Source organism: Clinocottus analis, unplaced genomic scaffold (assembly GCF_023055335.1).
Source record: "Clinocottus analis isolate CAN_PGR_092001 unplaced genomic scaffold, fCliAna1.0.p SCAF_19, whole genome shotgun sequence".
NCBI classification, from domain to species: domain Eukaryota; kingdom Metazoa; phylum Chordata; class Actinopteri; order Perciformes; family Cottidae; genus Clinocottus; species Clinocottus analis.
The window spans coordinates 7,902,528-7,926,514 of NW_027175920.1; the positions used below are offsets into that span (position 1 = coordinate 7,902,528).

General features: G+C 41.7%; 3 protein-coding genes across 8 annotated transcripts; 2 read left to right on the plus strand and 1 right to left on the minus strand.

Moving 5' to 3' along the window:
* Positions 1–2,618: 2,618 nt before the first annotated feature.
* Positions 2,619–6,990, plus strand: LOC137789297 (tectonic-3-like). Its single transcript, XM_068582733.1, has 14 exons — positions 2,619–3,026; positions 3,182–3,296; positions 3,377–3,474; positions 3,657–3,769; positions 3,893–4,001; positions 4,465–4,577; positions 4,663–4,701; positions 5,046–5,120; positions 5,212–5,331; positions 5,419–5,517; positions 5,622–5,725; positions 5,887–6,034; positions 6,362–6,496; positions 6,612–6,990. The coding sequence occupies exons 1-14, from the start codon at positions 2,867–2,869 to the stop codon at positions 6,852–6,854; spliced, it is 1,671 nt and encodes a 556-aa protein (XP_068438834.1). The 5' UTR covers positions 2,619–2,866; the 3' UTR covers positions 6,855–6,990.
* mto1 (mitochondrial tRNA translation optimization 1) lies at positions 6,779–12,672 on the minus strand. 3 transcript variants are annotated; one of them, XM_068582727.1, is made up of 14 exons: positions 12,466–12,672; positions 11,329–11,421; positions 10,651–10,853; positions 10,328–10,527; positions 10,115–10,232; positions 9,437–9,735; positions 9,194–9,306; positions 8,915–9,105; positions 8,680–8,810; positions 8,177–8,381; positions 7,909–8,080; positions 7,678–7,787; positions 7,353–7,510; positions 6,779–7,247 (listed from the first exon to the last, which is right to left on the minus strand). In XM_068582727.1, the coding sequence occupies exons 3-14, from the start codon at positions 10,838–10,840 to the stop codon at positions 7,086–7,088; spliced, it is 2,049 nt and encodes a 682-aa protein (XP_068438828.1). In that variant the 5' UTR covers positions 10,841–10,853; positions 11,329–11,421; positions 12,466–12,672; the 3' UTR covers positions 6,779–7,085. The 3 variants fall into 3 exon arrangements, with proteins under 3 accessions (XP_068438828.1, XP_068438826.1, XP_068438827.1); XM_068582725.1 differs by having other exon boundaries at positions 11,329–11,424; XM_068582726.1 differs by having other exon boundaries at positions 11,929–12,672.
* Positions 11,883–23,986, plus strand: LOC137789289 (ataxin-2-like protein). 4 transcript variants are annotated; one of them, XM_068582716.1, is made up of 23 exons: positions 11,883–12,621; positions 13,570–13,609; positions 14,110–14,166; positions 14,448–14,519; positions 14,679–14,856; positions 15,156–15,277; positions 16,358–16,449; positions 16,797–17,045; positions 17,281–17,729; positions 17,834–17,920; positions 18,019–18,132; positions 18,328–18,405; positions 18,577–18,638; positions 19,180–19,499; positions 19,578–19,647; positions 20,162–20,296; positions 21,407–21,470; positions 21,692–21,873; positions 22,022–22,163; positions 22,286–22,395; positions 22,730–22,909; positions 23,019–23,190; positions 23,285–23,986. In XM_068582716.1, the coding sequence occupies exons 1-23, from the start codon at positions 12,497–12,499 to the stop codon at positions 23,332–23,334; spliced, it is 3,150 nt and encodes a 1,049-aa protein (XP_068438817.1). In that variant the 5' UTR covers positions 11,883–12,496; the 3' UTR covers positions 23,335–23,986. The 4 variants fall into 4 exon arrangements, with proteins under 4 accessions (XP_068438817.1, XP_068438816.1, XP_068438819.1 ...); XM_068582715.1 differs by having other exon boundaries at positions 23,376–23,986; XM_068582718.1 differs by having other exon boundaries at positions 14,679–14,838.
* Position 23,987: the final 1 nt, after the last annotated feature.

Genomic DNA, 23,987 nt, shown 5'->3' on the forward strand with positions numbered 1-23,987 from the left:
AAGAGGTGTAACAGCATGACTTAGGCACCGGAAGAAGTGGAGTTAGATACAGGATATTTATTGCAAGTACAATAAGAGAGATTACAAAAGAAAACTGAAATGTTTGTCTCATGTGCTTGTGCTTTTGCCCGCCGAAGATCAGAATGTTCCACACATACACAGACCCAGTGTGTTCGAAGTTACAACACAAAAGGCAGATTTACAGCTTTAACAGTTTATCAACATTTAGCCTCTCAGTGTTTCTTTGGCAGCCAACTGGCGAGACAAAACAAACACCTACCTATCAACCAGGGGGCCGTGTTCGTGTGAAACAACAAGTCACTGTGGATTTGGTCCCGTAGTGGGTTACAACACTTCCATAGTATGTTGCTTTGTTGCCAAAACATGAACAAATATTTATAGTATGTATAGTTACTCTTTCTTTAGCTTTCATACAAATATGAGGACATGTTGAGAAAGGTAGGTGAAGGGTAAGAGGGCAGCAAGGTCACTGTGATGAAAAATGACATTAAAAAAATGTAATTCATTTTTGTTTCATGTAATTATTATCTTTTTACTCAAAACAAAAAACAAACAAGGAACCAGACACATTTCATGAAAAGATATTAGTAAGCACTAGAAGCAGACTGGGCTTTCCTCTGTAAGGCTGTAAGTCTCTTTGTGAATCGTTTACAATGTCAGGATGACCTTCTTTTTACAGGTGATAATTACAGACATGGGAGACGCACATAAAACAATATATGCAGAACATGACTTGAGTAATAAAAGCAAGTTAAGAGGTTGAGTTTTTTATTTTCATGTTTCATTTATTCCCTCTGCACTTGGGTTCATTTTTATATTCAGTTATTTGATTTGTACAGCATTCTCTTTACTGAGACAAATGTTCATCTTCAGACATTTGGTTTTGAAAAATGTCAAAGAAACATTATATGTAATATAAATTTGAGTTTTCACCCTTTTTTTCTCTAATGAGATTGAAGCAGATTCAAGAAAGTTATCTCTTGTATAGCTGAAGGTCAAAGCGTTTTATTCATGACTTATTTCAGATGAAAGTTAAATCTGTGATGGATGCTTCTTCTGATTTAAATCTGTGCTTTTCCACACGTTCACTTCTTGGAGATACAATTGTGTCCCTCTTGGCTGATATCCAGCTCCACCCGAGTATTTCAGGAAACAAAACAGCATTGAAATGAGAGACGATTTTCAAATAACCGTATGGAAGCATTAAAGGTCGAGACAGAAAGTAATGGTGAATGTGCTTGAAGTCTGGGCCGTGTTAGTTTGTTTTCCACAATCACAACACAAGCAGAAGGAAACACGTCACTGTCACCAACACAGTGCTCATCCGCTCTCCAGTGAAGTTCACAGACAGTCAGGTCTGTTTACAGTAATACACTTTGTAAATCTCAGAATGCAAGTCTTTATGCTCAGATTTAATTAGACACACCATTTTTGAATGGTGGGGCTAAAAAAATGAAAATCCTCGCTGTTTATTTGTATATTCAAACCAGTTAATTGTGTGTTCATAACCTGAGACACCAAGGCTTTTTACTGCAAACTGTGTAAAGGTGTTGACAGAGCACACACCATTCACTGCCATTTATAGTCATAGATCCCATTATGTATTATTTTTAAGAAACTTTGAATAAATGGTAATAATCTGTTTGATTGAAGGTCAGAAATGTGATTCAATCTACTTGCACTCTCCTTTCCTGAAGGTGGCACATAGCCCTGAGGGTCCTGGTTCAAGCCAAACTCATACAATCAAAGCAGAAGTAGCTCACTAGGTTGTCCTCATGGCATCATGTACCATGTTTATCCTTTATACATAATTAGAGGTGGTATTTACCCAAACAACACAGAGAGCAGGCAAACTGATAAGACGTGTGTGCTTGGCATTGCACTGTGATTGGTACTCCATAACTCTCACTTTCTCCATACATTTAGGTAAAGTGACAGAGATACATAAACACTTTATTTCACATGACTGAAATATACTGATCACACAGAGACACTGCTTTTGCGTCATCATTGTTCTTGATTTGTGCAGGCTTCAACTGTGACACAAACACCTTAAACTTCTGTACAATCCAGATACAGGAGACATCAGAAAAGCATGTACAGCGAAACGACTTTCTGCCCTATTGTTAATTACAGTGTTTGTTAATTTTGGAGAAATCGCTTGATTACTTAATTTGCATACTAAATTCAACTAATGTAACTGAAGTCAGGCATTTTAGAGCTGAGGAAAATCTGCTCATTGCAGCTCTCGCTCAAGCTCGTTTTGTATGTTTTGTCATGCGTATTGAAAAGCACACAATATCTAAAGAGTATTAGCAACGGTTAGAGTACATAAATTGCATTTTAAGTTGACATTATGGGCAAAAGTTCCTGAGTAAATATATGGGAGTGGAGTGGAAACAGCTCAACTTAACCATTACCTCAGATAAAGTCAAATTAACTGTCTGCGTATTTTGGAACATTGTTCAAAAGCTAGTAAATGCAATGGCTCAAAATCTGGTGTCGTGAAACTTCTTCTCATTTACGGGTTTTACGGTAATATTTTCTCAGGAACGGAAGTCAACATGACAACTTCCTTGGCAACCGAACGGAGCTTGCTCTTGAGTGTGTTCGAGCATGATTAGTGTTACAGCGAAATGCATCAATGGGAGAACGTTTTATGAGTTGCTCATTTTACCGCCGTTATATTTTATTTTAAGAATAATTCACGAGTGTGAACGAGCGACGTAACAGTTGGTAGAAACAATTTCAGCGAAACTAACGTCAAGTGTAAAGTTAACGTTAGCTTGCTATCTTACTAGCTAGCTACGAATATTGTATCTATTAGCTATGTCTCTTTGATGAAATGAATTTCCGCCAGTGGTATCGTTCCTTTCAGATATGTATTGTCTTGTGTGGGCGTTTGGCTCAGGCAGCCACAGAGTCAGGGGTCACTTCAACCGCCACACTGGCTGTGACTGAGGCGCCCCCTGCATCCATCGTCCAACCTCTGGTGACTTCAGAGGGTATGTTTGCACTCTGCAGCAGTCTTTTCTTTCTTTGGCCAAGTGACAGTGTTACACTATCCACTGTTTCATATCTTACTCTTGTTAAACCAGTGAACCTCTTGACATTCTGTCGTCCTGACTGACTAACACAAGTATTTTCTATTGTCTTCCAGGTTGTCTCTGTAATTTAACGCCTGATTTCTGTGACATCGGCTGCTGTTGCGACACTATTGATTGTGGCATTGCAAACTTGAGTACTGTCTTCACCAGATGTCCACAGAAAGCCATGTAAGTCTTCTGCACATAAAGTGTACAGTACATAAAGCAGTTCAGTGTTTACAATATTGTTTTTTCATTTTATTTTACAGATCAGGAGTTTGCATTGAGAAATGGCTCATGTTCATGGCTAATGTGGATTCGTCGCTTATCACTGTGACTGACTCGTTGTTTTGTGTCAGGCCTGAGAGTAAGTAGAAGTAATAAGAATATATTATTTTACAATTAATTAACAATCCTCAGTGCTGTCCCCAGGGAATTTACTAATTATGTTACAACTGATTTTGTAAGAGCTATCAATGAGCAACATAGAAGTATTCCCAATTAATGCAGTTATAAATCTGCCCTACCCCCCCACCCTCCCTCCAACAGATAATGCACCACAGTCCCTCCAAGCTCCACCACAGTATCCAGCTTTAGGGGACTCGTACCACTTCTCACCACCCGCACCTACAAGCAGCCGTCACAGCAGAGACTTCTACAGGGTAAACGGATATGATAAATATACTTTTAAAAAGTATTAAAGGTGATACGCTTTTAGACTGTAAAACTAAATCGTAAAGTTTATCTTTAGTAAATGAAATGCATAAAATACTTATTTTTTGTAGGTTGATGATGTCATCCAGACATATTTCTCCATCTCGACCGTGTGGAGCCTCCTTCGTCAGCCATCTCCAGGAACTACTGCTGCATTCTGTATCAACAGCAACCCCGCAAGTAAGTTCACACCAAATAAAAAAGAGTGGTCAGCAGTTGCGTATCACTGTGTAGCAGAGATTCCCAAAATATGTTCAAATCCAGACCTCTGGATCCCATCTCGGTTACACATTTGTGTCAGAGAATTCCTCTTGAAGAATGAGCACTGTCTTTCTCACGTCACTCCCTCAGTGCACGAGTGAAAATTACATAATATGATAATTTGTTAGAACCCCCCCCCCTCCTTATCTCTCTTAAGGATCTCCAACAGTCAATGATGTCCAAACTCAAGCTGAATCTTTAGGAATTTTCTGCAGGCTTTTTCTTTTGTGTATTGGTGCTGTGTTTTCATAAATAATACACCATATGCCTTAACAGTTATTACATTGAACCACTTCATTTGTAGTATATTGCACCTGTACTGTATATCACCAACATGTTAACTCTGTTTTTCTAAACACTTTCTGTTTTTCTCTGCTTGCAGAGTTTTTGAGGTCAGCGTCTCTGTCTTGTAGCCGCATGTTCAATCCTCGCTCGTGCACCACAGATCCAAATTTCAACGCTCGTTCCTACTTCTCTGATATGAGCCTGATCAAGGTCATAAGTCTGCACACTTTTATGTAAAACAAATACTGACGAGGAGCTCACAACTGATGGACTAACATCAATATTTTCATTACAGATTCCAATAGTTGAGACGGCACAAGTGTCAGACTTTCTGGTAAGTTACTGATTGCATACAGCTTAAAACCGTATGGTATTAGCAGGAATACTTTCATGTTAGACTTTACAGCCTCTGAACAAGTTTATCATCAGTCAGCCTACGATTTCAGCTGCCAACAAAAGCATTTGGGGTTTTCCCTTAGAATGAAACAGCATCCATTATACTGTATCTACAAAAAGATGGAATCTGTAGCATGAATTATTTACTTGGGTGTTGTTAACTAACAGATTAACAAAGTGTGCATTAAAATATGTATATTATCTTTATGTAATAAAGATTTAATGCCATTTAAAAAGGTGTTCTTCTTCCAAAGTAAGGTGCTGTATTAACTCTTATTTCAGATCCCAGTTACTCCGCTGTCTGACTGGCCTGCACCAAGTGAACAAAACAACTCATGTATCAATGTAGTGACAAATGTGAGTAGATGAAACAATTTTGCCCTCACAATTGTTTTACTGAATTACAAATTTGTCCAACTAAGTTCTTTTTCTACTGATCCTCTCGTAGGTGGAGTTTGTCATAGGATACACAGGCAAAGGGGAACTCACATATGCAACAGTGAACATAGTTTTAGCTGATGTGGATCCAAATCAGTTGCTGTTGCAGACACACTCTGTACAATTTCAGGTAGACTGTTAAAGCCACGGATTTCATCTCTAAATCAACCATTGTATGGATCCAATCTCTGAGATAAATACCATTCCTCTCTCCCAGCTGGTAACACCCAGCTCAACTTCAAGAGGTCCAACACCTGCTGTCGGATTGAAAGTGGGATCCCCTGTCATTGGTCGCTTTGATGGAGAATTGAAGCCTGTATCCTTACAAACGACATCATGAACCACTCTTAAAGTTATTGTTTCATTTATTTAGCTAACTTTGCATCAATCAGGCACCATGGTTCCTTGACAATGAGTTAGCTGAACACACTGGGGGTGTCACAGAGTGTAGAGTGTTCCTCTGACCCCCTTAGACGAGCAGCCATCCTCTTCGCACACAACACCTTCACTGGCTGCACATTCAGGTGAGTATGCGGTCTTGCTTCACCTTTATCATATAGTTATCACTGATATTTCTTACAGGAAGATTAGTGGTGGAGTTACTGAAAATGAGTCCCAGTATTAAAAATTACGGTAACGCAATAATGATTTTTATTCAATCTTTCACACTCTGCGTGCTGTTTAGTTCTCCATCTGGTGACTGCTCAGAGCTGCGTTCCCAGATGTACGGAATCCTGCAGGGTCTTGCGACTCCTGATGTGATTGCCATGGACGCTGGTTCCCAACCGGCGTGGACGAGAGTCATAACACAGGAATGTCCTGTCAACCTGCAGGTACAGCTGAGTCAAGAACCTTGAGTGTTATGGTTTTAGAATTATCTGAAACTTGTGTTTGGGGCGACTGTAACTCAGTGGTTAGCATGCCCGTCTTTTAATCAGAGGAACGGTAGTTTGAGCCCTGGCTCTGTTAAACCTTGTCGTTGTGTGTCCTTGAGCAAGACACTTAACCCCGAATTGCTCCCCGTTGCTGTGTCTACGGTGTATACAGCAAAAATGTAAGTCGCTTTGGATAAAAGCGTCATCTTAATATCATGTATGCCTCTGGTTTGAATTCATAAGCTTGTTATTCTATTTAAAATGACTTGTTTTTTCCCCTCACAGGAAACATGTAAATCAGGCTGCATCCTCCCCAACTCTCTCTCTATCCGAGTACTGTGGGCCCGCCAGGGTCTCTTAGACCTTCCTCAGAACTACATCCTGGGTGCCAAATACCTATTCCAGTGTCAAGAATTCAAAGTAGGCACATAATATACTTTCTCAGTGTGAGGTCAGCATCAGAAATTCTTATTTTATGTGCAGCATACATTGTTTCGCCTCTGAAAATGTCCAAATAGTCTCCTCTCTTTTTCAGTGTCCTACGTCATCCCCTATTTCTCTAACCACTGAGGTGACGTTTGCCGACACTACGGTTTACCCAGAATCCCCTAGAGGCTCGCCTCAGCCTGACTGGAAGTTTCCATTTGATTTCTTCACTCGAGGACTTGCTGAGCTGGATGGGCACATTGTCATCAACAGCAGTGTCACTGAGAAGGTCACATGGAGTTTAATGCTGTTCACAATAATGTTACTAACAGGATTAGAAAATTTCTCTTAGCTAATGTTGGAGCAGTTAGAGCGCTTTTGAAGTTTTGAGGGCTTCTTTATCTTGAGGAGAGACTTGTATAGAAAAGATGTTCATATGTTGACTGTAAAATGTTATTTTGTAATACTTTTTTTACAATAAAAAGAGGTATCTTTCCCCAAGTATAACAAATACCATAATTTATTCTTCTTTACATTTTCAGGAATACATACATTTTTACAAGATATTATATGAGTCACCATATCACTGAAGTAAAGATGCATTTCTTGCGGACAGCGTCGCTTTCCTCTCTTCCTTTAGGTCTGGTTTGTTTCTGTGAGTTCTCCTCTCTGTGTGGCGCACGTAGTTAAAAAGATGGATGACTGCAGCTGGAGTTATACCTTGTAAACGAGTAGCAGCACCCAGCTAGAGGAAAAGTGTGGTATTAGTTTTATATTAATCTGATCTATTTTAGTCATGAGTCTCAAAGAACTAAATGTTATTTGTAAGCAACTAATACTATATACTCACAGTAGTGGGTCGAACTCTGTCCAAAATCTCTCTGACTTCCTGAGACAGAGACACCGGCAGAGATAAATAGTTGATGTCCTGTGGAAGAGGCATGTTCTCCTCCTTCTGAATTCTCTCAATTTCTTTCTTCTGTAGGTCACAGTGAGGCCTGTACACAGCTAAAAACAGGAGACATGTTTTATTTAGAGGGAATGAAGTATGTTATGGTAGCTTAAAAGAACACAATATCCAAGCGACATTTTAAGGAAACGAGGAAGGGGAACAGAACATTGTCTTCATGAGTCAGTTATTCTTCTCTACTGCCTCAAAAGGCCCAAATTTTTACCTTCTATCTTGAGTCTTTGTGAGAATTCCATGTAAGGTGAAAGGTACTCTGGGAATTCAGATGCCAACATTTCAAAGGACACATCGTTGTACCGCAGCATGTCCATACCGCTGAAAAAGAAACCACAAAGTAACAGTCAGGACCGACGGTTGACCCATTTTGACTGAATCTTGAGATGAGCTGGACACAATTGGTCCATTGCAGTGGCGTTTCCACATATTTGTCACTCACGTCAGCAAGGTGTTCCTGGTCTCACTCATACCCATGTCGGGCAGTTTTTTTCTCCAGCTGTTGGTGGACAGAGCGAGAGCCTGAAGAGCTGCCAGTGCATCCTGCAAACTGTCCCTGACTCTCACAGCCTCCTGGTAGCGCAAGTTAGACACGCACCCCACCTCCTCAAACCCTGGCAGAGAAAAACGTTCATAAGAAGACAAACTAAAAAGCAGAAAAGTAGAACCAATCCTGGGACGCCTCATGAAGCCCCAGAAACTATGCATACCTTTCAAAGTTAGACGAAGGTCAGCGTTGTCTGGCCTAAGTAAGGTTCGAAACTCAGCCCGGCTGGTGAACATGCGGTAAGGCTCTGTAACACCTCGACTCACCAGATCATCAATGAGAACACCAATATAGCTCTCTGTCCGAGACAATGCCACTGTAGGCTTGGAGAGAGCCCAGCGGGCGGCGTTCACACCCGCCCACAGGCCCTGACAGACACACACAATAGTACTTGGGTGAGTGTAAAGCTGTGAGTTCCTAATTTGTACACAAACTTGATGCCCAACATTTTCCATGAGGAAGAAGAATCTACCGCCAAGTAATATCAGAAAGACAATACGAATTGAATAATTGATTATTAAAATCATCAGACCCCAGTATTCTTGGGTCAGGAGTGTGTAGACAAGAGCAAAGTACAAGCAGAAGACTCACTGCATATTGAATTACCAACAATATTTGTATGAACCTTGACTTGCTGAATATGGGGGGACAAAAAAATGCAGCTACCTGTGCAGCAGCCTCCTCGTACCCTGTTGTTCCGTTAATCTGACCGGCCAGAAATAGACCCTGGGTGCTTTTGACCTGCAGGGCAGGGCTCAGCTGAGTGGGACACACAAAGTCATACTGAACACCGTAACCTGGAAAATATAAGAAACATTAAAGCAACACAGAACATACAAACATATCAGTGTAACTCACTGTTGTATGTACTGTAAATCAATTTTCACTAAGCGGATCACACCTGGCGTGTGGATTTCAGCTCTGTGCATGGCAGGAATTTCTCTAATGAGGCGGAGCTGCACGTCAGGGGGCATGGTCATAGACAGACCCTGAGGGTACAAAAGGTCAGAGGTCACACCCTCAGGCTCCAGCCACACCTGGTGCTGTCGGCCTGGGAAACGAAGCACTCGCGACTCAATGGAGGGGCAGTATCTGTAAAATACAAAGATTAGAGTTATTACTTTCGAGTTTCAGAACAAGCTGTATACAATTGTGTGTGTGTGTGTATGTACATACGTACCTGGGACCCTTGGCGTCTTCCTGTATGTGACAGTTGAGATGCAGACTCTCCCTCACCACCCTCTCGACACCAGGAGTAGTATAGGTCAGGTGGCAAGGCAGCTGATCTTCAGGCTGAAGAAGTCATTAGTTCCAAAATTTAAAGCAGAAATTTGAAAAAACAAAAGGACGTGATTAGGCCTTTTGTTGGTGAAACGAAAACATTTTATAGACTGCACTTTGTAATGAATAAAGTAAATTCTACCTTGCAGTGTGTGTGTGTATTGAGGAAGCTGAATGGAGTCGGATGGCTGTCAGGGGGATGAAGGTTAGCCAAGGAAAGGTCTACTGAATCCTTCACAATCCTGGGAGGGGTACCAGTCCTCAGTCTGCCGATCCTGAGCCCCAGCTTCTCCCTCAGTGTCTGGGATAGCCCAGCACTCGATGGAGCGTCTCCAATCCGCCCCCCAGGGGACGTGCTTTGGCCCATGAAGAGGGAGCCAGACAAGAAAGTACCAGTAGTAAGAACCACTGAGCTGGCTGAGATGGGGTGGCTTCCATTTGCTGAGAAGATGTCAAAAGAGGTGCAAAAAGAATGTTTTAGGTAAAATGATTTAAGGTGCAATTTATTGGTTGCCACATTTGTAAGGGATCAGATGTAAAACAACAAACTACAGCTTTTCCAGAAAAATGTCAGATATTTAAAATTCAGTTAGGACATGTACAGTCATTTAATAGAGAAAGAAAACATATATTGAAGAAAGCGGAAGAAAACAAAGTCAAAAATAAATTATGAAAATGTATTGTAGTCTATATAACTTGGTTTCCTCTTTAACTGACTAATAGACAAGTAAATATAAACTAGTCAATTTAAAACTGATAGACTTCTTAATTTCATTTACACTCTAAAAAAAATAGCAAAAGTGAACATGTTTTCCCTTACCCAAATGTATTCCAGTGACTCTGTGGTGTCCGGGCTCCTCTGGGTTTGGTTCTGATACCAACAGCTCCTCCACTGAGCCCTCCAACACCGTCAGCCTGGGAGTGGACAGCAGCTCAGACTGAACGAGAAACAGCAGGCAGCAACATTAGTTAACAACAACTAAAATTCATTCACTGACCAAAAATCTGCCCTACTAAAGAGATTCTGAGATACCTGAATAAAGTCACGGTAGCGCTGCCGGTCCAGCTGGGCCCTCGGGCCCCAGACGGCCGGGCCTTTTCTGCGATTCAAGATGGAGAAATGGATGCCAGCCCAGTCTCCTGCTCGACCACACAGCCCATCCAAAGCATCTACTTCTTTCACCAGGTGGCCCTTCCCTACACCTCCCATAGATGGGTTACAGGACAGGGCACCTGTGGGGGATGTAGGGAGAGAAGGAGTACATTTTATTAGGAAATAAAACTGAATTGAACTTCAAATCTAGAATGCACAATGAGAACCCTTTTTGTAAAGAGCAAACTGTCTCATTCTCTCACCAATGGTTTGTATTTTCTGTGAGATCAGGAGTGTCTCAGCTCCCACTCTGGCTGCTGCAGCCGCTGCCTCAGTTCCGGCGTGACCCCCGCCCACAACAATGACATCATACTGCTGTCGGACATGGTGACTGGCATGTCTAGAAACCAGTGACAGAAAACTCAGCAGGGCGGGAGGCTTGTTTCTCAACATGTGGGATGCATACCTGCAGAGTGAGGTTTAGATGGTCAGAAATGTGGACATTGCAATTATTTAAATATTTAAACTGATCTGAATTTGTTTTAATTTATGACAATGTGTATTTAAATCCATTGTAATGCATTTGAGCTATGGTTCTCTAGGAAAGACGATACTAACAGCCTCCAAGCCTTTAGGAGTGACTGTTTTAAAAAGCATAGTTTTACTTCAAATAAATGATAACATAGTTAGTTTCCTATTAAAAGCACTGGCCAAACTTTATCCTCCTCATATTTTAAGTGTTCAACTATCAGAAACATCACAGCATATAAATACCCTTTAGAGTTCAAATTTAATGTATCTTTATATCGGATCAGAAGAAGATTGACAACTCATTTCATATGTAGTCACACAAACACCAAACAGTTCTGTATGTGTACGTAGGGATAGCTTCATTGCAACTACCAAATCAGTTTCCGAGTATAAAATAATGGACTACTTACAACTTCTTTGACGAAGGCCGTCTTATGTTGAAACCAGAATGATGTCAGAAGAAACCAAGATTGAAGGAAAGATGATGATCCTTGGGGAAACTCCTGCTATGTAACACAAACGCTGTTAATGGAGGCTGCCATGTTGTCTGCAGCCTACAGTCGTAATGACTGGTGTATAAGCGCACTGTCAAGGTTTTACTATTCCAAAGTCGGGTTGCTTACACTTTGGCTATCCTTTAAAGTAATTGACGAATTCGTGAATGAAATAAAACACGAAACAAATAAAAACATAAAGAAAGCAACAGCAGCATACGCACGAAAAGGCACAAAGTTAAGAAGGAATTCATAATTATCAAAGTAATACTTTGTCGGCAAAACAATATTTTCTTCTTTTTTTTTTGCTGACTGCCACGTGTGCAGTAGAAACCTCTCATTTTTGTGTATAACAGAGATACAAAAAAAGATCAATCAAGTATCGATTCGATGGACAAATCGTTCCACGTACGCGCGCTCACTAGTGGGTCACAGGCGCACGCGCGCGTCCACGCCCCCTCCCCCTTCCAGCCGGTTTCCAGTCATCTGCGCGCGGATTGAGTCAAGTGAACCTACCGAGAGGTGGTGTTGACCGACCGCAGCAGGTTTTCAGTAAGAAACCTGAACAATCAAACTTCCTTAGGTAACTGACAGTAACGCCGAGACCTTCATTTTTTTAACGGAAGGGTCAGCGGTGGCGCAGCCAAGGCGACAGAGAGAAGAAAGTAAACCCCGGAGGGAAAGCGCCCGAAGTGAGCTTTGAGGATCACAGCTAATGCTAAGTCAGCCGGCCATTGCTTTAAAATCACACGGAAACTCGTGTGATTTCCCGAGTCGCTTGCTTTGACATAACCGCTGTGGTTACAGAGTAGGTAGTTGGGAGGGTCGTTAAATTATACGTTACATTTAATTTAAATATAAAGGTGTTTTGCCTTTACATTTTAGGCCACACGCGAGTCGCTTAGCAATAGTAGCGTTAGCTCAGCAGCCGGTCTTGTTGAGGTTACACCGGCTCTGCGGTCTACGGGACAGGTGATATCTTTAAGGATAGTTAGCCTTTAAAGCAACTTCACATCGTGAGGTAACCGTGTTTGTAAGTTAGCTTAATCTTACAACTGGTAGTGTCGACGCATTTTGCTTCGAGATGCTGAAACAACAGCAGCAACCCGGCTCAGGAGGGAGAAAGGCGTCCAACGGAACCTCGGGCCCCGTCGGTATGTCTCCTCCAGTCAGCGGCATCAACAGTGGCAACAGGACACCGGCCGGGAGGTAAGCGGGCTGGGGGACTTCGGTCAGGACAGTCCGGGGATTGTCCTGGTACTTGGGAGGCCTACCGGTTAAGGCGATGTGCTCAGTGGGCGTGTCTCTGATGTGGAGCTTCTCTTCAGACCAATGAGATTAGTCCATGTTGGATTGAAAGGGGCTGTGGACCAATGAGAATGCCCACATTGAATTGAAGATTAAAAAAGTGAGGTTGGTCCAGTTTGGTGAAAGCGTTGAGCAGCAAATCCGCATACAGGCTATTCAAAGTTTATCTGTCCTCTCGGTATCAGAGAAAAAACGTTGATGATTGAACAAAAATCATTTAAAGATGTTACTTTGTAGCTATAAAAGCCTCTTATACAAACAAAACTATTAACATCGTTTTATTATGTTTAGCACCAGGTCAAATGTGGTTGAAGTCACAGAGAGGTGTGTGTGTGTTTACTGAACTCTTGCCAGCTTCGGCTTAGTCTTTGTTTTGTAACAGGCTAGGACTAGCACTGATACCTTTCCATGTGTGTATTCTTAATGGAGGGGACACTTGATATCAATATTTATCTCATCCCATGGTTGACTCTTAAAAATGTAACAAAATATTGCTATTTTCTTTATGTTTACCTTTATGGAAGTTTCGTTTAAGATCTAAATTCATACTAAACATTTTTATTGAAAAATGCCACAAAGATAGAAGGTGCATGTGAGGTGGAAAGTATCTGTAAAGTAGACATTCAAAGTGAGTTATTAGTCCAGGGTATACATTGTAAAGTTCCAGTTCAGTAGGAATGCTGATTTGGGAACTTGTCAGGACTCCAAGTACGCTCGTCAACTTCTCCGAACCTCACTTTATGTTGTATACTTATGTAATGTGATACTGCCTTGACAGGCTTTGAAAACAAGTTGTACTCCTTTTGTTCCTAAGAAGACAATATCTTTTAACTGTGCTGTTTTCCACAGGAATCGAACTTCTGCAAAGCCGACATTCCAGTCATCTCCTGTGAGTAACCTGAGAAAAGTTGGGCAGCAAACTAACACACTACATACTGTACAATATTGAAGAAATTTCTTATTTTTAAGTCTTAATTCATCACTATCCATATATATTTGAGATGTATCCACATGCATGAGGATTTTAATTTTTAGTTAGGACATCAAGCAATTTCTGATTGTAAAATATATTTTATATAATCAGAAACTAATGTGTGCCTAAAATGAAAATCCAATTTAATCTGATATCAGGATTAAACCTGTGACAACAGTCCTTATGAATGGTTGAAAACCTCAGTTTGGGATCTTATGCAATAAGCCTAAGTGGTTCTCCTGTAGAAAAGAAAAGTGTTGGCCTTGGAATTGGCTACCTAATCATATGTAGTGGTTAACACATTCAACCGTGTTTTTTTTAAAATTTTTTTAGATATGTCACCGTGTGATGTTTTTCATGTTATGTCTTTGTGAAACTTTGCTTGATGTATCTTTCATACCTTTTCCCATCTGCAGGTGTTCGAGGGTGTGTACAACAATGCCAGAATGCTTCACTTCCTCACAGCAGTTGTCGTAAGTCATTTAGCTTGTTATCAATGTTGTTCTCGAACTAAGAGGATGTTTCTACACATGCTTTGCATGGTTAAAATGCCCTTTTCATACAACTCCAGCATATATTACTTTTTGTTTGTTTGTGAGAGGCAAGTTATGAATCCTGTGTCAAAGCTACAGCTGAAAATATGCAGTGTACAAAACATGTAAAATGAATCTACTAACGCTGTTCCAGTTTTGGAAGTATTTTTAATCTAAATAACAATTTCTTTGTGGCTAACTTATTTTGGTTAACTTTTCAGGGTTCCACCTGTGACATAAGGGTGAAGAATGGCAGCGTATTCGAGGGCATATTTAAGACTCTCAGTTCTCGGGTAAGAAGCTAACGTCATGTACTTTCCTTTGTTAATTTAATGAAGCACTGCAAGTACTTCTGTTACCATAAAGATAAACCTTTCAATGAAAAATAAGTTATTATCTGAAGTCATCCTGTGCATGCGCACATGGTTCTCATTTTATTGGTTGGTTCATAGTGTGAGTTGGCTGTGGACGCTGTACACAAACGCAGTGAGGAGGAGTGCTCAACATCACTTCTGCCACGGAGGGAGGACATCACTGACACTGTGATCTTCAGCCCTTCAGACCTTGTGACTATGATCTGCAAAGACGTTGACCTCAACTTTGCTACCAGAGGTACGAACACGCAATCAGGTACTGGTAGAAATAAAGTAACAATGTTTTTCACAGACTTGCGATGCATTTGAAGCGTTGACTTAAAGTAAATTTAGTTCAAGTAAATGGTTTTGTTAGGTGACTATGCCACGTTTCTTGCCTCTTAATCTTGTGGGCTAAAAGGGGAGAGAAAATAATTGATATTCTGCAATGTGGTTTTATGTAAACAATGATTGCATAATGTAACATTTTGATACTCAAATAATGCTGGCTGTAAACATATTTGGCCAAATGAAACACTTGGAGAATGTTTCATCTTTTTTTGTCTTTGATTTTAGACACCTTCACAGATACAGCCATCAGCGCCACCCGCGTCAATGGAGAACACAAAGAGAAGGTTTTGCAGAGATGGGAGGGAGGAGACAGCAATGGAGAGAGTTACGATCTGGAAAATGATGCAGTGAGTCACTCTGTCTCTTTAACGCACACATAAACACCATCGACTAGACATGTTCCATTCCAAGCCATTTAATATTGAAAATCTGACAATTCAGGCTCCCAATCCAATACTTGTATTTCCCTGGCAATACATCTGCACAGTGCACACTTCATTCAAGTCATTAAAATCTATCCGATGTAACGGCTTGACATTGAATAGCTCTGCATTGCATAAAAACATACCTGCATCCAAGCTGTTTCTCAATGGGTTTATTTTTATTCATTTCTTTTTTACAAAATCACAAATTCTCTCTTTAGTCTTTATGGCCTTGTCGCTGTCACAAGTAAATATTTCTCTTCTTTTAAAAGTGTCCTCCAGTGTTTGTTGATTTGGCATCACCTTTGCTTGGATTACTTGAATGAACTATATTCCGTTAGTTTGTATTTTAATGGCTGTACAATTTTTTTTTGTTGCACAGATTGTAATAATATTTAACCCTTATTGGCTTTTTGCTTCGGGGCTCATACTTTACAGCATGAGCTGAAATGTAAAAAGTTGCATATAAATTGGGTATATGAAAAAACGTATACTGCGTTTTGCTATTTTTTCATGTTGTGTGTGTGTGTGTGGGAGGGGAGTGGAGAGGAGGGGTGGGGGTGCTTAACGGCATGCTGGACTAATCTCTTGCTCTGACACAAGGAAGTTGGAGAATTGATGCCTGTTGTGTGCATGCACTTGTCTGACAGCTAATTTAAAAAAAAACAACTTGTTTTGTGCTCGATATAGCAGGTACCAATCTGTTAAAAATGCCTTGATCAAAACCATTACCAATGTTGGGGATTGGATCAGGACATCCCTAACAACTGATCCTTTATGATATGAATTCCTTTCGGACCCAGAAAGGGAATAACAATATGCACACTCAGTTATACAGACTTTTATGCAAACAGGCTCTTATTTAATTGGTTATTTATGTCCTTCAATCAAAGAAACAAGTTGAATGTTTATTATGACTTTTCGTCATTGTCAAGTTAGCATATAAAAGTTTTTTTTTTTACTACCCATTTAATCTCATTTTGTTTTTGTATTTGTTTTTTTCAGTCCAATGGCTGGGATGCCAATGAGATGTTCCGTTTCAATGAAGTGAAATATGGAGTCACGTCAACATATGATTCCAGCCTTTCTATGTATACGTAAGTTTCCACATTGACAGAGTATGCCAGGCAGACCCACAGCTGACCACTTCACAGCTAAATAACTTGATGTACTTGCGTACGAAGATAGTGGCTGCATGTTTCTATGACAATGCAAGCAACATCATGACCGCTAACTCTCGTAATGGTGACTTGGGAAATATTGCCTGTTTCACGCATCATTGTAGCTAGGTGGCTTTTTAGGGGGTCGAACAACATCACCCTAAATCTTTACCAACTTACGAAATGGAAAAAAATCTTGTTTGTCAATAAGATTATTATTACTTGATAATCATATTGTCATAATTATTCAGACTAACATGTTTTCTTTTGTCACACTTTCTCAGTGTGCCGCTAGAGAAAGGAACCTCTGACAATTTTCGTCAGCGGGAGGCACGTGCTGCTCGCCTGGCCAGTGAGATTGAGTCCAGCCCCCAGTACCGCCATCGTGTCGGCCTGGAAAATGATGAGGGCAAAAGTGAGGAGGACAAATACAGTGCTGTGGTGCGGGATGGCAACGATCGTGAGAGGGGCCGTGAAAGCCCCCGTGACAGAGAGCGTGAAAGGGGCAGAGACAGCCCCGGATCCAGCACCAGGTGAGAGGGGCCGATTGTTTGTTGGGCATGATACTGTAGATGATGGATTACAATCCACCCAGTTAAAATTCTCCTAGTTTTTATCACATTCCAACGCACCAGTATTTCTTGTCTGTGCGTTGCTACGGTGTGTGATGTATTTGTGCTCGCAGTTGAATGCACTTATTGTGAGTCGTTATGGATAAAAGCGACAGTGACATGTAATGTAATGTAATGTATTATCTATCTCTTACAGGGAGGGCAAGTACATTCCATTACCTCAACGACAGAGAGAGATGAACCGGGAGCGGGAGCGATCTGAGAGAGGACCTGGTGGACCTCCACCCCACAACCGTCTCAGCGGAGGTTATCGGTCCAACCCTCCATCATCCTCCTCCTCCCCCAGACCCCCACTGTCCTCTGCTGCTGGTTCTCAGTCTGGCGTCTCCCCCTCAGAGAGAAACAGCCCTCTTTCAGGCCGAGGTGGCACCTACGCTCCCCACCACCCCCAGGGAAGCCCAAGCCCGGGCCCAAACTCTGGCCCCACAAGCCCGTACACACCTGCCTCTCAAGGAGGACCAGGGACCACGCCAACCTCTGCTTCTTCATCTCCAGCCAGCCCTCCCGCCCCACACGGACATACGGTCCCTCATTCCCACTCACTCCCACACTCGCTGGCTGATGCTGGCAGGCCTGTTAATGGAGGTAAGTGTTTAGACTTGTTGGAAAGTGTTTCAACGCCATCTTTCATGTTTCAGAGGCAGTATGAATGGCAAAAAACAAGGGGATTTTTTTTTCTGCCTTTTTAGTCTCTACCAGAACATCTCCTAAAGCCCAAAGACCTCCGCAGTCGAGCAGAACAGTCCGTACTTCAAACTCACATGCTCAGTCCACAGGTACATTCAGTCAACTGCTGTTACAAAGTCCTCTTCTATGTGGTTGATTGATTTTGCGTAAAACTTAACCTTTATTATTCATTGTCTTGTCCTTGCAGCTACTCGTTCTCCTAAATCAGGTTCTTCCCAGGACACGCCTTATTTAGACACATCGTCTGTCTCCATGCCTCCCCATAAGACGTCTGGTCCCGCCCCTCTCTTCCCAGTCGATGGTACTGTCTGACTTCTCACCTCCTGCTTTGTAGCTCAGTTTGAAATGACAGTCGATACCATTTTTCTATGATGACGTGATCTTTATCCGCCTTAATGAAACTATAAACTCTCTGCAGTATGTCTCAGGTATTAAAGGTGGAATATAGTGATGCATTTTTGTTGTAACTAATTAGTCTACGGTCTCATCTTCACAGTGAATGAGATCCTTGTTGCAAAGGAGCGCGCTGCTGAGAACCTCAGCAACACAGAGGACAGCAAGAATAGTAATAAAGGTGTGTTGATAAGACTAATGATTCGTCTTGATACATTTGTCTTTGAATTTATGTTGACACATACGTCTGAAGATATTAAATCCACTTGTGAATGGTTGTGTTTCTTGTATGTTTTTGGAAAACAAATAAAAATCACATTTTGATTAACGTTCATTTCCTCTTCTTCACTAGCTCCCTCTGTTCAGCAAAGATCGCAGATTGAGGAGCTGCGTAAATTTGGCAAGGAATTCAGGGTAAGAGTTCAGTTATCTTTTCATGAAGCGTGAAATTTGAAAATCGGTGAGGTATCAAGAGACCGAGATGATTTCTTTAAAACATCACTTCTGTTTTGTTCGCTTGTTTGTAACCATTTGTTTTACATTAAAAGCATATTCACTTTTTATGCAACCCATCTTAGTGTAAAAATTAGTTGTACATTAGGAACTGTGGTTTTTATAATTAAGTTATTTGATATGACTATTAAGTGTCGTGCTGCCATTTTTGTTGAAGTTCAGACCGGTTTCTTGTACTTTTCAAGGGTCCAGCACAACATTTTGACCATAATTCTGTTCGAATCTGTTTTATTAGACACAACCTCAGCTTCTCAAAGACATTTTCAGTGTGGCCATTAGGCGCTCACTAGAGTTAGTAGCTAAAAGTTGCATTCAAATTGTTTAATTCTCTAGACAAAAAGCTAGAACTTGTCTAATTGATTTTTTAGCTGATGATTAGATCACATTTAAATACTACATACATTAGATCACATTCATCGGTTGGCTTATTTTTTCTTTTCAGCTCCAGCCGAGTGGAGGCTCTAGCTCGCCCAGCTCTCCAGCGACAGCAACTCCACCTGCCATCGGAGAGGTCGCCCAACCCTCGCCATCAGACGCTGCTTCAGAGCCCAAAGCTCAGGCTGCAGCACCCAGTACTTCTCAGCACCAACCTCAGCCTTCAGCAGCTCCTGCTGAGGATGCCACCAAGGACACAATAACTACACCTGGTGCTACAAGCTCCAGCACAGCATCCGCTTCAGACAGGCATTCACCAGCCACCCCGCAGCCCGCCAGGACCCCGGGAAGCGAGGAGTCAACGGAGCGGACAGAGGGCATGCCAGAGTGAGTTTCATCTTGCAAAAAAAATGGCATTTGGCTTACTTTACATTTGTAAACACTTTTTTCACTCATATCTTTCAGGCAAGTAAAGAAATCAACTTTAAACCCCAACGCTAAAGAGTTCAACCCTATTAAACCTCACATGCCGATGGTAAGCCAATTTACTCCTGATAAACCCTTTAAAAGTACAAGCAAAAGTGATCAATTAAGAACACTTTAGTAATCAGAAAATGTGGTAAAGCGGTGTCAAAAGTATACAAATTATGATCTATATTCTTGTTTAGTATGAATACTTACTGCAGCTATTTTGTTAGTCTTAAACACTTACTGATAGTTTGCTATTAACTCGCGTATGGTAATGAATATGTTCCTCTATTGAATAATCAAAAGTTATTATTTCCTAATCATTTAATGGTAACAAAGCAAAAGGATAACATAGAATATTTGGCAGTTTACATTTCCTTAGGAGGGTGTAATACATTTTTTTGGACTAGTGATTTAAAAAAAAAAAACTTAGTCTGGAACATTTCTGTCAATTATTGTCGTCAGGTCAGACTTTTAAATAATCAGATTTAGCATGGAAAATTGCAATCTGTGTGTTGACACTCTGTGATTAGCAATATGACATGCAGGTTTTATTTACCGCTGGTTGTGTTGCCGTACAGGCGAAGCCCAACACTGCGCCCACCCCTCCTCGGCCGACGCCTCCAAGCCCAGTGGTCCTTCAGCACCCGGGTGGACAGGGACCCCTGTACAACACCCCTTACCTCTCCTATGTGTCACAGATCCACTCTGTCCAGGTACGTGAGCAAATACACTTTTACATTTGTTATACTTATGTTGTTTCGAGCTCAACAAATGTGTAGCACAGCGTCTCGTCATCAACAGTGCAATTAAGATTCCTGATGAGAAAGAATCCAGTCTTTGAAAACAAAACAAAAACATTTATTTCCATCATCAATTTATTGGATTAAGCTGCTTCCTTTATTAAACGTTGGATTGTGGGTGTTGGCTAACAAATATACCTATAGATTGTTGTAATAGTAATTGCATGTTTTAATCTTCTGATAGCTTTGTGTTGGCTGTCCGTTTTGTTATATGTATGTTGTTGGTTTTTTAAACCAATGCTTTTAATGGGACGTCATATACTTGCACAGCATCTGAAACTACAAGCTTACCCAGTTCAATTGATTCAAACAGAAATACAGATCAACAAATTAAGATGAATATAAACATTGAAAATCAAAGGATATATTTGAATAGTTTATCTCTAACTTATGTGACACGTCCTCAGTGGGCAAGTGAGGGAATGTTGTGCAGTGAAACCTGGAGATGGCCGAAAAAGTTGCCTTGACGCAGCTGATATTTGCCAATCCGACATTCAAGGCTTGCAACGGTCATCCAAGAACAGGTCTTTGAATGATATGCTACTTTTATTATTACAAAGCGTGTAGGCAGTCAAGTTTAGATGTTAGAAATAGATGGTTATTGCATAACAAATCAAATAGACTCAAGTTAAACAGCCTGAAGTGTTTGCAGAACTGTGTCTGAGTTGTTTGACAAAACAACTGCTGGGAAAATAGTTGAAGAAAGTAAGTCAAAGCTGTAAGTGGCAGAAGAGGCTTTCCATTTTACACCAGTGCAACTTATTATCATATTGCTAACTTCGTATTTTGTGTGTATTTGATGCCCAGTTGTCAAATATTTAGTTAGGCATGCGAAATCCCCCCTCCAGTCTCGCTGCTTGCTCAGCGCCTTTTCTTAGTTTTGCATCTTTCCTTTCCATACAAATAAAGTTATAGGTTTCTACATTTTTCTTTTACTAGTTAAATTGGCTTTTTGGTTCAAGAGGCGAGACTTTTTCTGATAATGGGCAATACAAATAACATTTTATAATTTCTGTCTTTCAGCCCCCACCAATGTACCAGTACACCATGTCTACAGTTAGCCAGGGAAAATACCCCAGGACCAAAGGTAAGAGCAATGTTTTTCTCTCCAATGCTGCACTCCTGTTTTTTTTTCTTTGTTTACATTTTCACAAATTGCTTCTGAGATTAATGACCTGTCAGCTTTTATACAACAGTGCAGTGACATTTGCTAAACAACACAACAGCCCTTTGCTGTAAGTGGGTTAAAGCTGTGTGGTTTTTCCATCCGTGTTTCTGTCATCTTGATTAATGCTTTGCGTCCTCCAGGAGCAGTCGTGGCACAGCGTGCTGACCATGGTTCTTCAGCACCGCCGATGCTGCAAGCTGCAGCGTCAGCAGCCGGGGCCCCGCTGGTAGCGTCCCCCTACCCTCAGTCCTACCTTCAGTACAACCCACAGCAGTACAGCCAGCAGCAGGTTCTCCAGGCCATGTCACCCTACCCTGGACAGGTAGGAAGTCTGCCCTCTTTTTAAATTCAGGGTTTAAATGGTCAGAAGAGTGTTTGCAGTAGGATCAAAATCAAAGTGGTTCTGGGAACTTGTTATTCAACAGCTGTTAAAAAACATTCACCGTAAGCTCTTTTCTCCCCCCCTTCAGCCGATGTACTCTATGCTGCAAGGTGGAGCGAGGATGATAGGTCAAGCTGGGGGACCCCACCCACAAGCCATGGGACCCCCAGGAGGACCTCAGTTTGCTGCACAGGGAGACGGGTCTCAGGGACCTCAACAGGGCATCTACAGTGAGTGGAGTTTTTTTGATAAGAGGTTTTTCATACTTCTATAAAGAGTCTTGCAATTTATTGATGGTAAAACAGTATAAAGCATAATTTTTACACTAATTATCTCCTTTTTATGTGTGTAGCTCAACAGTCCTTCACCCACCACTCGGGTGCAGTTCATCATCCCCAGCCCTCCAGTACCCCGACAGGCAACCAGCCCCCTCCCCAGCACGCTGCACCTAGCCCTGGACAGGTGATATACAGGACTGCTTGGAATTATAACGAATATACCGAAACACTTTTGCTGTGTCCTTCATCGTCTGGATGGACAGATGGACAAGCAATTTAAAAAAAAAACTTGACCAAAATCATACTGGACTTAGGAAATGTGTTGAGTTTTAGACTTTACAAGGTCAAGAGGAATGAAAAAGCTCTCTACTTTCTCTCATTTGGGGTGTTGGTGCCTGTTTAGCCTGGCCTCAGGACTCCTTTTTTGTGGGCCACATCCTTCAGAGAATCCAGCCTCTGGGACACGGTTATTGGGATTAATTAATTATCTCTTTTGACTTGGTGATCTTTCCTTTCAGAATGCCCAGTCAGGCCCACAGCCCCAGTCCCTGTACCACTCCGGTCCCCTGTCAGCACCCACCCCACCCAACATGCCGCCGGGCCACACGTCTCCACAAGGCTCCTACCCCATTCAGGGCTATAGCATCCACAGCCACCAGGGTATCCCACAAACATATCCCCTTGGACAGCTAGCACAGGTATGGTGTTGCCACTTTTTCTGCCGTATGTTTCCTTTTCTACTCGTGCGTCACTGCAAATGAAACGGCTTTTGCATTTAAATGTTTTTATCTTGAACTACACTCCCAGGCCCATGTACAGGGAGCCATGTCGGGTCCCCACCACGCGGGGAACCACGGCCAGCCCCAGTTAGTGATGTTGCAGCCGCCGCCTCAACAGGGCCCTGGCTCAGTGCCCCAGCATCCCCAGCATGGACCACAGCAAGGAGCACACCAACACTTTTACATAGGACATCCACAAGGTACGAGCTGTCAAAGCCAAACCCGTCCCATCATCCTCTTTGTGGCTTGAAGTGTAGCATTTATAGTGTTTGCTGTTTTCTGTTTCCCTCACAGCAATGCAGGTACAAACGCACCCTGCTCCCTTCCATCAGCCTGGAAACTAAACCCCATCTACCCTCCTCCCCACCTCCCAAACTGTTCTTAGGAATGAGCCCCAACATCCCCGCTGCCTGCTGGATGTTGGCCCAGACTGAACGCGACTCGTGAAAAACAAACTGAATGGATCGTACAGAGGGGAAAGAGGACAGAAAGTCTCACAGCACCTTATTCTTCTTCTGCTGCAACTTTCATCAGTAAAAAAAACCTTGGTGTCGCTGAGGAGGACCTTTTTTATGCTAATGATGATGGCATGTCCGAATGCTGCTGCCATCCTGTTCTTCTCTCCAACTTCTTCCCATTTTAGAGACATGAGGCACCTTGCTGGGTGGACGAGTTAGAGAGAAAAACATGTGTAAAAAAAGCAGCAGACAGCATCTTCCAGCAGTGTTTTTAGCCTTGTGCGGTTTTGTAAGTACCATGACACAAATGGGAGACACAGACTGTCATGGGATTCTCACGAATACCGCATGAAAGGACAGATTTGAAGGAGATTTTTTTAGAACATTTTCTTTTTTTTCCTCTTTTTTTAAAAGCTCGATCAAGTAGTTAAAACATCTTTTTGCTTCTTCTCTCCTCTAGGAAAATATAATTAATAAAAAAAAAGTCAAGACAAAAAAAATATTAAAACAACAATGGCCAAAAAATAAAGTTTTCAACT

Bases quoted from the DNA above. Each gene is read 5' to 3' on its own strand.
- LOC137789289 (XM_068582715.1), top strand. From the start codon at position 12,497: ATGCTGAAACAACAGCAGCAACCCGGCTCAGGAGGGAGAAAGGCGTCC. The intron at 14,167-14,447 runs GTAAGTCATTTA...TTAACTTTTCAG, and splicing joins ACTTCCTCACAGCAGTTGTC to GGTTCCACCTGTGACATAAG. The intron at 15,278-16,357 runs GTGAGTCACTCT...TGTTTTTTTCAG, and splicing joins ACGATCTGGAAAATGATGCA to TCCAATGGCTGGGATGCCAA.
- LOC137789297 (XM_068582733.1), top strand. From the start codon at position 2,867: ATGAATTTCCGCCAGTGGTATCGTTCCTTTCAGATATGTATTGTCTTG. The intron at 3,027-3,181 runs GTATGTTTGCAC...ATTGTCTTCCAG, and splicing joins ACCTCTGGTGACTTCAGAGG to GTTGTCTCTGTAATTTAACG. The intron at 4,702-5,045 runs GTAAGTTACTGA...CTCTTATTTCAG, and splicing joins CACAAGTGTCAGACTTTCTG to ATCCCAGTTACTCCGCTGTC.
- mto1 (XM_068582727.1), bottom strand. From the start codon at position 10,840: ATGTTGAGAAACAAGCCTCCCGCCCTGCTGAGTTTTCTGTCACTGGTT. The intron at 10,233-10,327 runs GTATCTCAGAAT...TTTCTCGTTCAG, and splicing joins GCTACCGTGACTTTATTCAG to TCTGAGCTGCTGTCCACTCC. The intron at 9,736-10,114 runs GTAAGGGAAAAC...ACATCTTCTCAG, and splicing joins AGTCACTGGAATACATTTGG to CAAATGGAAGCCACCCCATC.